Source organism: Pundamilia nyererei, unplaced genomic scaffold (genome assembly GCF_000239375.1).
Source record: "Pundamilia nyererei isolate P.nyererei 1_Seehausen unplaced genomic scaffold, PunNye1.0 scaffold00192, whole genome shotgun sequence".
Taxonomy (NCBI): Eukaryota; Metazoa; Chordata; class Actinopteri; order Cichliformes; family Cichlidae; genus Pundamilia; species Pundamilia nyererei.
Genome location: NW_005187593.1, coordinates 531,869 through 547,166, shown reverse-complemented (window position 1 = coordinate 547,166; position 15,298 = coordinate 531,869). Strand labels below are relative to the sequence as shown.

The 15,298-nt window shown below is 40.9% G+C and overlaps 1 protein-coding gene across 1 annotated transcript in view; it reads right to left on the bottom strand.

Moving 5' to 3' along the window:
• Positions 1–15,298, bottom strand: part of nrip2 (nuclear receptor interacting protein 2) — a 46,607-nt gene that overhangs the window by 17,242 nt on the left and 14,067 nt on the right. Inside the window, exon 2 of the mRNA XM_005747252.1 lies at positions 1,355–1,669. Within this exon, the coding sequence (XP_005747309.1) occupies positions 1,355–1,669 (315 nt within the window). The remainder of the gene's footprint in view (positions 1–1,354; positions 1,670–15,298) is intronic.

Sequence of the window (15,298 nt, the reverse complement as noted above, 5' to 3'; positions counted from 1 at the left end):
TTGAAAAAAGTAATCAGATTACAGTAACGCGTTACCGCCCATCTCTGGGTCTAAGGATTTGTAAACAACTGTAGATTCCAAGTGTACACTACAAGTCATTCAGGTGCTCCAAAATCAACACATTCAAGCTTTACTGAAATTTGCTGCAGCCCATTTGGACAAGCAAAATACCTTCTAGAGAAAAGTCTTATTGTTAGAGTAATGGTGAAGCTTTCAAACCTAAAAACAGCAGAACAACTATCATGCATGGTAGTGGTAGCATCATACTTGACATCTCTCGTTCTAGTCTCTTTCAGTACTTTTGGATCAACTGTAAGTTTTTCAGGGAGTTATTAAGACATGTCGATATACAGTTTTCAAGCTTGGCAGTAAATAAGATGTTAGGATTTATAGGGCCGAGTGCAGCAAACTCAGTTTTATCTGAATTCTGAAACAGGAAATTAGACGCCATCCAGCCCTTTATGTCTTTAAGACATTCCTGGAGTTTAACTAATCAGTGTGTGTCATCTGGCTCGATGGATAGGTAAAGCTGGGTATCATCTGCATAGCAATGAAAATGTATGCTGTGCCTAATAATAATGTCCATGATGAGTTGGTGCTAAATTCTGTCCACAGCTGTACGTAATAACGTGAGATGTAGTTATTTAAAAATGATGTCCTTGCAGATAAATGCACATCCTATTTGCAGTAATCTGTCATGTTAACACCAAATACTGATTAGCACAGGCTTCTTGTCCAGTGAGTTAAAATCTAATAGTATATAGCTTATCCACTATGTTAATGTTGTAGGTAGTATCAACACAATGACCTCAGTTTTCCTCCTGAAAACACTGTAGACCCACCACTGAACCACTGAAATATGAGAGAAACTGTGGCATAGGCTCTTTGATGACTCAACCTAGGACTACAAATTACGCTTTACAAGGGCCAGTGTTGGGTACAAGTGGAAAAACTAGCCCCCAGGTGGAGAGTTATCTGTTTCTTACCATGTTGGTTAAACACAAGTTTGGGTAACCTGCTGCTGAAGATTTTATACCATTTCTTGTCTTTCTCTCCATCATTTTATCCTCCACACTTTTAAGCCCCTGCGCACTTTTTCTTTTATATGCTGAATCTGTTTTGGGCGCATGCAGATGTGTTGACCAGGTTAGACTTATTTAATCACTGTGACTCAGTGGTGTCTGTGGGTCCTGCAGAGCTTTTGATATGTTGTAAAGAGAAAGTAAATGAAGGCTTTGAATGATGAGTCATGGGAGCAGAGTAGTGTGGTCTTTGTCTCCTCTTTTGTTTTCAGTTTGTTTCAGCAGAGCACCGAATGTGGGTGAGCGTAGATTGAGTACGCAGGGTTCAGTACCTTGCACTGAATGATGAGAGCAGTTAGGACAGGCGAGCTCTCCCCGCCCTCGGGCTTCTCAGCTGTCTGTCTGGCTCCGGCCTCACTGCTGTCGTCCTCCTCATCCGACCGTAGGCTCCTTTCACTTTCCTCAAAAGACTCCCTCTCCTCTGTGGAGTCGTCAGCCGTGCTCTCGCTCCTCTCCTCGGTGTCAGCAGGTCCGTCCTTGGTGTCGGCCAGTGGGGAGCGAACCCTGGTGCTGAGGTCCCGGCCCTCACCTCTGAGTCGCGTGATGTTTCCCTCCAGCAGGCGACGCTGCACGATGCTGTGAGGTTGCTAGAAAGAAATGCAGAGGACAGATAGGTCTTATACAGGAGTTTTTCTCAGTACAGACCTTTTGAAAATTGCACATAGTGTGTAGTGCGCATATAAGGAGAAAGAAAAACACCCTGTAACTCTACAAATAAATTAGTCAGACCACTGTGTACTGAGCGTTAGTGCAAACAGCTAGTATATAATGTATGTAGTTTAAAATATATTTGTTAGGAAAAAATAGGCCTGCTTCCTGTTTAGGCAAGAAGAAAAGAACAAGATGAGCCAGAGATGTACAGCTGCTGATGTGTGAATTAGTATATATATGAGGTGTTGTTCAGATCAGAAACTGAAACACGACTTCTTCTGATGCCTCCAGAAAAGAGCCGAGAAAGAGATCACTTGTGCATATGAAACAGGCTGCTTTTTAATATTTTGCATTGCAAATGAGTAATTTATGCTCATGAAATGAATCACTTTTGCCCACTGATAGTTCATCCAAATATTTCACATGCATGTTTGCATACTGATGGTTCACACTCTGGAACCTTTTTTAAAACAGAGCTCAGATTTCATAGCCACAACCCAAAAAATCCCACAACGTACATGAGAATGCAGCATGCAAAAACAGTTTCATTTCTGGTTTATCAGTGCATGTCAATATCAAAACGAAATGAAAGTTATACTGTTGATATCTGACTTATTTTAACTTCCTTGAGAAGTGCACGCAGCTAATATCTACGTCATCTACAAGCATCACCGTTTACAGCTGACTGTCCTCATACTTCATAGTTAACAATGCAGAGGGACACATGCTGAAAACAGCTATCTGTTTGAAAGAGAAACAGTCTTAAATCAAAGTGTCCTCACCTCTATCTTTAAGCTTTATATATATGAGTTATAAAATAATCCAACTCTCATGGTTTGGCCCACGTGGATATAACATGAAGGGGTTTTGTTCCCAGTAGATGAGTCACAGGAATAATTTTTAAGTCCGGTATTATCAGACTTTACCTGTGGACTTTTATTGATCCACTATTTCTTTTGTTATGAATGTTGATTAAAAACAGCACCGCATTAAAAACAGTCATGGAAATGACTGCATGACCTCAAGAACACTTCCAGAAATCACTGTGCCATCCACAAAAAGGTTAACCCTCAGAGGCTTAAGAACTCAACCCTAACCCAAGTTTTAAAAAGGAAAAAAGACTTCATTTGGAAAATGAAGTGTTTTTGAATCTGGAGCTGTTAAAATGATTGTTTTCTTTGTGTCTGAGAGAACAGTTTAATAAAAACAAAAATGACATATTCTGTCTACCTGGAGTTAGAGTTAGAGTTATGGTTAGGGTTGAGTTCTTAGACGTTTGAGAGTTAAAGGTTCAAGTTCAAGGTTCAAGGTTCTTTATTTGTCACATGCATAGTTATACAAGTATAACACACAGTGAAATGTAGCCTGACACGCTCCTCGACTTGTGCAAAAATTCTCCTCACATGGCAGAATAAAACTTTATCTTCAGTGAAAAAGTGAAACGCTGTCCCAACTAGCTGAGATGAAGGTCGTATTATTAAGACATGAAAGGCAATTCAAGGAGGATACTAATGCTTTCAAGTCATCACTGTCAGCGGACATAAAAGGCTTACTGCAAGAGGCTTTTATTTGATACACAAACCTAGTGGCCTTTTTTTTTTTCGTCTAATAAACACTCTTTTAAGTAATCTTAATAAAAGAAAATGTTCTGAAAAAGTTCCTCATGTTTGAAACTGCATTTTAAAACACAGCCTCCACAGATGGATATTGAAAAGCCTGATTTCTGTTGCTTTAGAAACACAACATGTGGCTGTTTTTTCTGGATCACATGAGGAGAAAATTCTATTTAAGCTGCCTGTTGCTCCATAATCACATTGTTCTTCCAGCAGTACAGAGCCTGGGCACAGACTTCCAGAAAGTACGCTTTTAAAAGAGCAGGCCACTTAACACCAGCAGAGTCACTGCATTAATAAAGCACAAATGATTCGAAGGAACACTAAAATCAGCAGGATATTAAGAGATGTTCCTATAATGTTCTAATCACACTTAATGAAAAAACAACAGCAACAAAAAAACAAACCTCTGGCCAGGCTGTCATAGAATAATTTGTTAATAATTTGGGTTTCATAGAAATGTTGCTAATGAAATGATGAGGAATAAGAGGAAAATGCACAGACTTGTTGCTTTTACTGTATGTGGACTGTTTTTGCTGCTCGGCTAGGGAAAAACAAAAACAAATAAGATAATATTATGTGACCAAATTAAAAAGAATGTTTGGCCTGCTAACATGCTATTAGCGCCTAACAGCTGGGACTGTTAGGGATCCAGTCACTGGTATCGTAGGCATCCTGAAGCATTTGAAGTGGACATTTGGACCCGTGAAAAGTCATCAGATTGCCTCTGAAACAGACTGACTGGATAACTGTCTCGCCAACCAGCAGTGGCATCTGTCGAGCCGTAAAGTCGCAGTTTGAGCATTCTGGGTAAATGCCAAGCCTATAAAGCACATCGCCAGCTGTCTCCCTGCTGTTATCAAAAGCATTGTAATACTATGTCAAACAACCTGGGACCTCTACAACCTGTCACACACACCATCTTGCATCTTGTATCTTGTACCTCATTCTTAATACGGTTAACAGACCTGCAGGCATTGAACCTCTATAGGAAGTGACGTTTGGCAACTTCAGTCACTCCTGCACAGGCGATTCATCTTGTGGGATGCGGTGTAATTTCTTAGCTCACATGTCCTGACAAATTAAGCAATTTTTTAAAAATCTAGAAGAAGGTTTGCAACAAATGCACATAAACACTGGTTATGCTCAAGGACAGAAAGGCCAGATTAGACTTTGCCAGAAAGCATTTAAAAGACCCAGCGCAGCTCTGAAAAACATTATTTGAAAACCTGAAACCAAGATTAACTTGTGCCAGAATAATAGAGAGAGAAAAATGCGGAACGAGAGAAGCAGCTCATGATCTGAAGCCTACAACATTATCTGTCAAACGCGGTGGAGCCAACGTTATGACATCGCTGTCAGTGGAACCGACTCACGGGTGTTTATTAATGATGTGACTGCCGATACTCTCGGCTCAGATTCAGCCAAATGCTGCAAAACTGCAAAAGCAACCCGAGAGTTTCTCACGACAAAGAAATGGGATATTCTTCAATGGCTAAGTCGGTCACCTGATCTCAGCCCAGCAGAGCAGCTTTTCAGCCACTGAAGACAAAACTGAAGGTAGAGACACTCACAAACAAGCAGCAGCTGAACGTGGCTGAAACAAAGGCCTGGCAGAGCATCTCAAGGGAGGAGACACGGCATTTGGTGACGTCCAGTCATTGAATCCAAGTATTTAACAAAACAATCCTTATATTTAGAAAGCATATATGTTAGTTTGCCCAGTTATCTTGAAGTCTCTGAAGATAGGGACTGTATAAAAATGAAAAATGTATGTAATGCAAAACTTTGGCTAAATCCTGCAAATTAAAATTATTTGTTTGATTTAATGTCCTCTCTAGTGTTGCATAGAACAAAAATTACCAAAGAAAAAAAACAATGTCGTTGCCAAAAACGTAACTTCAAAATAACCTGACTACAAGTGGCAGATTATGTTAACACAGCACATTAACTTCTCAAGTTCTCCGCTGCTCTTTAACAAAAATCCTCAGATTTAGTCGGCAACATCTAAATGACTGCGAGGTCAACATTAACAACTTTGTGTTCTACCAGTGAGAATTTATATAATCAGCCTCCTTTCTCTTGTGATCAATCAACGGCACGATCTATAAAACTCATCAACGTCTACGTAAGTGATTCAATAACAGCCATCGAACAATGAGTCACTGACACATTTTCCTCTGTTGCAAGTCATGTGTAGTCCACCTCCCAGATCCTTGGCAAGGAAAAACCCTGATAAGATGATCATATGTGACCATGTCAGAGATTCACTTGTTGGTATCGAAGGTATTCTGACGCATTTAAAGTGAACATTTTCACCTGTGATTGTCTCTGAAACAGACCGACTGGATAAGTGAACAAAATGGACAAACGATCACCTAAACAATCAGCCATTCTTCTGTCTGGGACCCAACCCAGATTAAAGTTTAAATTTCAAACGAGGAGCTGGAGAATAAATTGACATGAACTATACAGTTCAAGAAAATAAACAAGAACTGGATGTATGATTTGTTTTGGAACATGTACGAGCGATCAGCAGCAAAAGCTGACCTTGTTTCTGTGAAGAAACGCCATCCAGCTGCTGCGATTGTCTCCGTTTCACTCCTGATATGACACAGGAGTTATGACGCTGCTATTCGCTTGCCTGTTTATTTTCCACATTACTGGGTATTATTTGATGTTCTGCTCTGATGAACATGCACACACCATCTCTGCTGTTAAAGTATTCCTGAGCACAATATAAATGAAGACAAGGACGATTTTCTGGATTGCAAAGCAAGAAGAGGACAGATGGAAACACGACAACTAAAAACAAATAAGAGGAGGCTTCGGGGCCCGGAGAGGCGGCTGTCTAACCTTAACACAGCAGTAATAATGTCGTGTCATGTCTGGACATGTCTGTGGTCTCACTCTGTTTGATCTGCCATCACGTTTGAGTGGCACTTCAGTCCATTGCCTCTGCGGACCATCCAGGAGTCTGTTTGCCTGCCTGTCAGCTCAAAGAGCTCAGCGAGCATTTATTCACCTTTAAAAAAAATCAGCACATACTTGAAATAAAACAAGTTTTCTGCAGTGTTCTGTTGTGTCCATAGATTGGTCTCGGCCTGCTGGGCTTCACTGCCGAGCTGCAAAAACGGCACACTTCAAACTAGTAATCACTACTCGTGTCACCGAGTTCAATCTAGCCCATTCATTCCTCGCTGAGCTCCAGCTGTGGCTGAGCAGCTCCTCTTTAAATGTCTCCTCCTTGTTGTTCCCCCCTTTCATTTCCTCTCATCTCCCCTTTTCCTTCCCTTATCTCTCCCATCCTTTCCTTTCTTTCTGTCCCCTCCCTTGTCTTATTGTTGTCCTTTTCTCTCTTTACTGTACGTCTCCTGTTTCTTTTTATCCTTTTCCTTACATGTAATCATATCTTATACAGTATATTCCTTTCATTTTCCATTATCTTTCCATTTATCCCACTCTTTCTCCTCATCCCAGCTCCTGTTTTCTTCCATTACCTTTTTGACTATTTGCTTTCAATTTTCTTTTCTTCCCTAACCTCTTCTCTTTCCTCTTTCTGGGCATGACATAATCTCCCCACTCTTCTTTATGTCTCATAAAACAGGGTTATTCACACTGGACTTGCTCTGTAATTGTTTTTTGTTCTCCAATGCTAACTTTGGTTTTCTCTTTCTGTGTTTGTTGTTCCATAAATCATTAATTGTGGCAATTATACTCTTTGACAAATATGACACACGTAGCTTGTTAAATGGATAGAAATGGCATGTGGAGGATAACAAAAATTGTATTTTAATTAAATTTATTATTAGGTCTGGTGGCATACCAGAATATTTTTATTCAGCACACAAAGAAAAAGACTTAAATGTCAGACTCCAGCAGTTTGCAGAAGACAGTCTGAGTTTGATTAAAGGTTCATTTGTTGAGATCTTCGGCGCTCTCTTTGGACTGACTCACAGAAACACTGAACACAATCTAATTTTAGCGATTAGCTTCTCCATATGTCCTTTGATGGTTAACGTCTGTTTCTGTTGACCCTCTAACTGCTCTGGGGTCAGCTGGTGTAAGTAAATCACATTTTGCAGCAGGATGCTACCAGCAATCTGCATTTGCTGTTTTACAGTTTAGGGTAAATGCTACATTTTACATTGCAGGACACACTTTCTATCACTCTAAAGTTTTGACACACTGTCTCATTGAATGATTTTTCTTTATGACTATTTACATTGTAGATTCTCCCTAAAGGCATCAAAACTATGAATGAACACATATGGAATTATTTAGCAAACAAAAAAGTGTGAAATAACTAAAAACATGTTTTATAATTTAGATTCTTTAAAATAGCCACCGTTTGCTTTCATTACTGCTTTGCACACTCTTGGCTTTCTCTCAATGAGCTTCGTGAGGTCGTCACCTGAAATGGTTTTCCACCAGTCTTGAAGGAGTTCCCAGAGATGCTGAGCACTTGTTGGCCCTTTTGCCTTCACTCTGTGGTTCACCTCATCCCAAATCATCTCGATTGAGTTTAGGTTAGGTGACTGTGGAGGCCAGGCCGTCTGGCGCAGCACTCCATCACTCTCTTTCTTGGTGGTCAAACAGCCCTTACACAGCCTAGTGGTGTGTTCAGGGTCATTGTCCTGTTGAAAAATAAATGATGGTCTAACTAAACGCGAACCGGATGGGATGGCATGTCGCTGCAGGACGCTGTGGTAGCCGTGCTGGTTCAGTGTGCCTTCAGTTTCGAATAAATCCTCAACAGTGTCATCAGCAAAGCACCCACACACCATCACACTTCTTCCTCCATGCTTCACGGTGGGAACCATGCATGTAGAGACCATCTGTTCACCTTTTCTGTGTTGCACAAAGACAGGGCGGGTGGAACCACAAATTTCAAATTTGGACTCATCAGACCAAAGCACAGACTTCCACTGGTCTAATGTTCATTCCTTGTGTTTCTTGGCCCAAACAAATTTCTTTTGCTTGTTGCTTTTTCTTAGTAGTGGTTTCTTAGTAGCTGTGTGACCATAAAGGCCTGATTTTTGCAGTCTCCACTGAACAGTTGATGCAGAGATGTGTCTTCTGCTGGATCTCTGTGTGCCATTTATCTGGGCTCTGCTCTGAGGTGCTGTTAAGCTGTGATTTCTGAGGCTGGTGACTCAGATGAATTTAACCTCAGCAACAGAGGTGACTCTTGGAATTCCTTCTTCCTTCTTTCCTCGTGTGAGCCAGTTTCATCGTAGCGCTTGATGGTTTTCGCAACTGCACTTGGGTTAAAGCTTCACTAGTTAGCAGTGCCTTCAAAGCAAGTTCAACACATCAGGGATATCTTTTTCTTATCTGGCTTCACCAATCAGGCTCACCACAGAATTGCTTATCAACTTAATAAGTTAACCCAGACTTTCCTAATCCACAGGTGTTTACAGCAAAGAGGTGACACTGGCAGCATCTTCCCAATCACAAGCACAGACAGGTCTGCTGCCAGCAAAGCACTGGAATTTACAAAATCAAGATAAAAGTATAATATTAGGAAAATATGTGGAGGTTCAGCAGGTAATACAAACTAAAAGCAACACAGCTGCTGCAGACAAAAAGAAGTGTGAGTGTGTGCGATAAAGCGCTGTACGAATGTGTGTGAGCTTTGAACGCTTTAGTGAGTAAGACTCAAAAAACAAACAACAGTCCCATTAAATAAATGTTTAGTTGTAGCTTTTATATCCCACAATTAAAAACAGGAGCTGCTAATTGAGTTGCAATGGCTTTATTTGGCCAAATATAGACTAAAAATACTGACTTATTACAATTAGTTCCTGGATTTCTGTTTACATTTGCCAAACATCAAGGGCAGCATCATCCAATGGATCATCATCCCAAAATAAAGTAACACTAATACCTTTTTTAACATTTCTATCTTAATGGCACGTTGTGTCAGACTTTGAACAGCTCATGAAATACACACTGTGTATTGCTGTGCTGTGCTATGTCTTCAAAAAAATGCTACGTGAGCCAAATTTCCTCCGTTGTGCTCTCAGCACGCTTCTCATCTCTATCCACCGATTGCTTGTTAACAGACTGCGAGTATGTGAATTGGCATGTTTCTGGATTTAATGTAATCTAATCCAATGAAGACAGCAGGCTTCAGTATCCCATAAAGAGTCGGTCCATCATACACGATGCAGCCTGCTGCTCTTCCTCGTTTGACAGCGAGTGTTTTTCATTGCTAGAACAGCTGAAGTGAGGTCTGTTTGTTTTGTGTAGGGAGATTTTGGACAACGTGTTTGTGAACATTTTCTTAACTGTAAAATGTGTAATAGATATTGTGGCAACCGTAGGAAGTTTTTACTGTTTATTCTATCTTCCGATCATAATTAAAAGGCATTTATTGGCATTGTTCTTATTTGGTTAGAAATTAGCCGTGAGGCAGATGCTTCATGAATCCTTCCAGCCATAATTAATCCCATGAGGATAATAAGTTTAAAATATCAGTCATAGATAAAAGAAACAGTACAGCTACAGTTGTGCTCAGAAATTTCAAACATGAATGTCATGGCAGTCTTTTTAATGTGGAATGATTGCACAGCATCTTTAATAACTTTAAAAAAACAAGTTAGGTACGTTTCGATTTATATTGGATTTTCTCTAATCCATACAGGGTCAAAAGTATGCATACAGGCTTAAATATATACATGCACTCACTTAAAAATTCTGTGGTGCTGAAGGTTCTGCAAAGGACATAACCCATTAACCTTTTGTTAGTCTTGATAATCCAGACTACAATTGGTAGTTTCTCTTTGCCAACATAAAAAAGATTTGTTTGACAGCACTCAGTACTCAGAACAATGGTACTGATCAGTCCAAGCAAGTACCAATTCTCCAGAGAGGATTGGTCAAATGTGAGCGAAAGTTATGCCAGAAGTTTGTTGATGGATACCAAAAGTGTCTACTCAGTGTGCAACTCGCTAAAGGACATTTATCCAAATATTAGTGGAGATGTGAATTAGATCAAATCCATCCATCTTCCTCCGCTTATCCGGGGCTGGGTCACGGGGGCAGCAGCCTAAGCAGAGAAGCCATGACCTCTCTCTCCCTGTATTCCCCTGGACAAGCTGGAGAATATAATCTCTCCAGCATGTCCTGGGTCTGCCTCCCATTACGGCTAAACTCCTCATCCTATCTCTAAGGGAGAGGCCAGCCACCCTTCGGAGGAAGCTCATTTCTGCCGCTTGTATCCGCAATCTCGTTCTTTCGGTCATTACAAACAGCTCATGGCTATAGGTGAGGGTAGGGATGTAGATCAACTGGTAAACTGAAAGCTTCGCTTTTTCACTCAGCTCTCTCTTCACCACTGCACGTACAGCGTACACTGCAGTGGTGTACACATCACTGCAGCCGCAGCACCAATCCGTCTGTCTGTTTCCCCTCCCTTCTCCCATCACTTGTGAAAAAGACCCCGAGATACTAAATCCCCCCTTAATTGGGGCAGAAACTCGTCCCTGACCTGGAGTCGGCACTCCACCCTTTTTCCGACTGAGGACCATGGCCTCAGATTTGGAGGTGCTGATTCTCAGTCCCACCGCTTCACACTCGGCTGCGAACCGTTCCAAGGCAAGCTGGAGGCCATCACCCGATCAAGCCAGCAGAACCACATCATCTGCAAAAAGCAGAGATGAGATCCTGAGACCACCCAGGTGAAAGCCTTCTGCCACTCGGCTACGCCTAGAAATTCTGTCGGTAAAAGTTATGAATTGAATCGTGACAAAAGGCCCATCACCCACCGGGAACAAGTCCAGCTTATTGCCAGCTATGCAGACTAAGCCACTGATGAGTGGTTGTAACTTCTGACCACAGGTTTATGAAAAACACAAAGAGTCATAAAACACTTTCCTTTGGGGTTGTTAACGATCCTACTCAGTCACTTGAGGTTTACATTTAAACCTGCCATCATCTCAGCCAATAATAAAGGTTTATAATGTTGTACTTTTCTGTCTTATTGTCTAAAAACAAGATTTTTTTGTTTTTCACATGCAGCCAGAGGAATAACCAGGAGTGTTTTCGCAGCGTGGGCACAATTCAAGCCAAAACTGGTCAACTGTCCCGCAGGCATCATGTTCATTTGTGCTCATTCATACGTGGCCTGTTGCTGATTTTGCTGATGTGGGTCCTGCGGTGACCCCTGAACACTAACCGGTCCAAACTGGTCTCCCTCCAGTACGTCAGAAAGACAACTGTTCATGTTTGACCTCGACTCTCTGTTTTTCTCAGTTTCTCTTCCTTTGAGTTTCTCCCTCTGTGAGTCAGATTAGAGGCTGAATGCCATGTGGACTAATTATCTCTGCAAACAGGCTCGCCTCGCCCTCATCCAGCCAGTCACGTGACCTCACTAATGCCCTCTCCCTCACTCTGATGGACGTCTCCAGCTGCTCACTTCCTGTCGAGGCTCCAGCAGCTTCACATCTGCTGCCCACCCACCCACCTCTACGCTTTCGCCTGTTTTACACTACTCTCCTTCTCTTCATTAAGTCCAATAAACCTCAGTGGAGTCGCAGAAAAACCTCAGTGACTGAATGAAGCACAGATGTGGCGACTAATGGCGCTGCTGAGGGTCTATTTGATGATTTGATCTCATTTAGGAAGACACAATTGATCCACTGATCAGGATTAATGATGTAGCCGTGATTTAAACGGAGCTTTTCACAAAATGGGCTTTTTAGAATTGTGGTTATTTGCTTTCTTGTAGAGTGTTTCTGACTCATTTCCAGACCTGTGTCAGATATTTTATTGACCAAAAGTTGTTGTATTTCTTTGCCAGCTTTCTTTGCTCCCAGATTTTTTTTCTGCCCTCCAGCAGCTTGTTTCAGAAAAAAAAAATATTTATGCCCTCCCACTCTGACTGGCTGCAGGTGTGGCAGTTAATGGCTGCAGCTGGAGACGTCAAACCGTGTCCAATGCTGAGTGAAGAGCCGAAGAACATGCTGCTGCACAGCAGAGACTCCAGCAGGATGGTTCAGGATGCTAATTTTGTGTCTAAGCTCACAAAATAAAAGCCTGAGTGAAGTGTGTGCTGAGGCTGAGCGCCACAGGCTAATAACACAGGGAAAATAATGAATTCAGCTACTCCTGATGTGAATTTTCCACTGCAGCTGGTAACGGTGTAGTTTTAATCCCAGCTTAATTGCTTTGTCACTGTAGCAAAAGCAAACAAAAAAAAATTCATGTCTGTTTTTTTTAATAGAACAATGATTAACTGACAGTGTGTTTGGCTGTGATCACACAGCAGTTGCCTTCCAGAGTTCAGACGTGCTTTTTAGTTTTCTATCTTTATTTATGTGTTAAGTATATTGTGTAGGCATTTCTTGACTGGTTTCTTTTCAAATATAGTTTCTGTTAGTGTCTATAGATCATTTATATCTGTTTCTTTGTATTTTGGTTAATGTTACTGCAGCCTCCACTAGTATTCTTGTACACATTTGCTGTGTAGGTCTGCTGTCTGTGCCGAGCTACTTCGTGTTTTACTTCTCATTAGCTTGTCTCCCTTGTATATTGTCTTGCTTTACTTACTGTATGTCATTTACCTTAATTATGTTCAGCTGTGTTTAGGTTCCCTCCTGTTTCCGCTTCCCTCGTTATCTCATGTGTATTTATAGTTTGCCTGGTTTCCTGCCTCATTAACTCTTACTATATTACACATGGTTTCTCCAGTGTCTTTTGATTTTTTGGAGATTATATGCCACAATAAAGGCTTGTTTCTTTTGTTTTAAACTGCTAGCTTGTCTCTGCAGTCTGCATTTGTCCCCAGTCTTCCTGCACTTTATGACACATTCAGGTACCATGCACAACATTCATTTAAGAACCATAACATGACATGTAGATGAATGAATGTTCAAATAACAGTTATTCAGCTGTACAACAATTGCTGTCCTGCTTTGTCTGTCGTCTTCACATGAAAGCTAAAGTACATACAGTGGCTTCAGAAAGTATTCAGACTCCTCACTTTTTTTAAACTGTAGGTTTTATGTTTTTAGTAAAAGTTTCTTGAAATTCTGTCATCATGGGAACTAATGAGAAAAAAAGAAGAATTTAAAAACGATGTAGCTAAATCGCTGTCAAAAGTTGTATACCTTTGAAAAAGTGATTTGATACCGAAATCCTAAAAGAATTTGATACTGAAAAAGTAAAAAATGTTTTTTTAAAAGCCCAAATGAATTATTTTGACCACATTTTTTTTATGTAAATCTTTTTTCTTGTTTTTTTACAGTTTCAGTTTGGGGCTGTTGTTCATTCCTAGAAAACAACCAACTGAACATACAGAACTGGGCTCTGGGTGCCATGTTTAACTCTTTTGGGCATTTTATAGGCATAAATAACCAGTGAATTAACTAGTCATAAAGAAATGTCCTAAACATTTTTGTTTTTTTCTTCCAGTTGTAAAGATCACAAACACCAAAACAAAAGTTGGATCAGGAGGTCTCGTTTCTCACACTGTGCCAACATCTCTGTCCCTTTCTCTTGCTTCCTCTGCTCTGCTGTGTGGGTTGTTGTGTCGTTTTTGTTTTTGTCTGGTATTTTTAGCCCCTTGTCTTCCTCTATGGCATCGAGGGAGCAGCTGAGGGAGTGTTACCGCCCATCCAGAGCTCTGGATGACAGAGAGAGAAGTGTTCACGCTAACCCCTCTCCAGCCCACCTAATTGTCCTGGAGCTAATAATAAAGCACTAACCGATGTGGCAGACAAACTCTCCAGAGATCCGGGAGATCTGTGACCTTGTCATTGTTGCTCTGAAGTGCTGCTTCACCCTCTGGGGAATACAAACAATTCAGTTCAGGGAGTGGATATGAATGAAAATTAAAACCTGATGGAGGATGAGGTGTGCACATCCCTACCCTGATGTTTTCCTGTCTTTAAAGGCAAAGTTTACTCAGTGCCATTTTATACATCAAGATTGTTTTGGAGTCAGCTGCCCAGTTTTGGAGATACCTAGAGATAATAAAATGGAACCACTTGCCATTTGCCTGGCATAAACTCAGTGTACATCTCACTTTCCCAAAAATCAGTTGCTCAAGTAAAATCCACAAATAAAATGTAATTCTTCCAAACTACATTTGACATCAAAGAATGCCTCCATCTCCCAATAATGAGACACATTCTTGTGACAGCAGGACGGAATGCAAACTTTCATGGCATCCCTTCTTAGCTGCTCAGCTTGCAGGCTTTCAGCTTCAGCGCCAGGGTTTTAATCAAATAGACAAATGCTGTTTGTTCACTTGAGATGTTCTGCCAGTTCTTTACTGCAATTTCCTTTCAGCTGCTACATGTTTGTGGGTCTCTCTGCCCTCAGTTTTGTTTCCAGTAACTGAAAAGCTGCTGTTGGATTAAGATGAGTTGACGCACTTGGCCACTGAAGAACTCTTGGGTTGCTTTTGGACTGTGCTTTGGGTCATTATCTATTTGCACTGTGAACCATCATCTGATCAGTTTTCCAATATTTGGCTGAGTCTGAGCAGAGATCTTGCTTTGTCTATCAGTAATCACATCATCAAGAAAACAATAATGACACAGTTCCACTGGTAGCCATATATGCCCATGCCGTAATACTGTTTCTACCATGTTTGACAGATGATGTGATTTACTTGGGATCATGGGCTGTTTCACTTGTTTTCTGGTATAAGTTAATCTTGGTCTCATGTGTCCAAAGAATGTTTTTAAGACCTGTGCAGGCTCTTTAGATGTTTTCTGGCAAAGTCTAATTTGGCCTTCTTGTTCTTAAGTGTAAACAGGGGTTTGCACCTTGCTGTAAACATCCGTATTTACATTCATGAAGACATCTCTTGTAAACTGTGACAATGCTACACCTTCCTATTCGGGAGTTTTCATGACTTGGTTAGATGTTGTAAAATTGTTTTATTAACCATGGAAATAATACCATGGTTAGTGCATTCATTCTTTTTTAATAATGTAC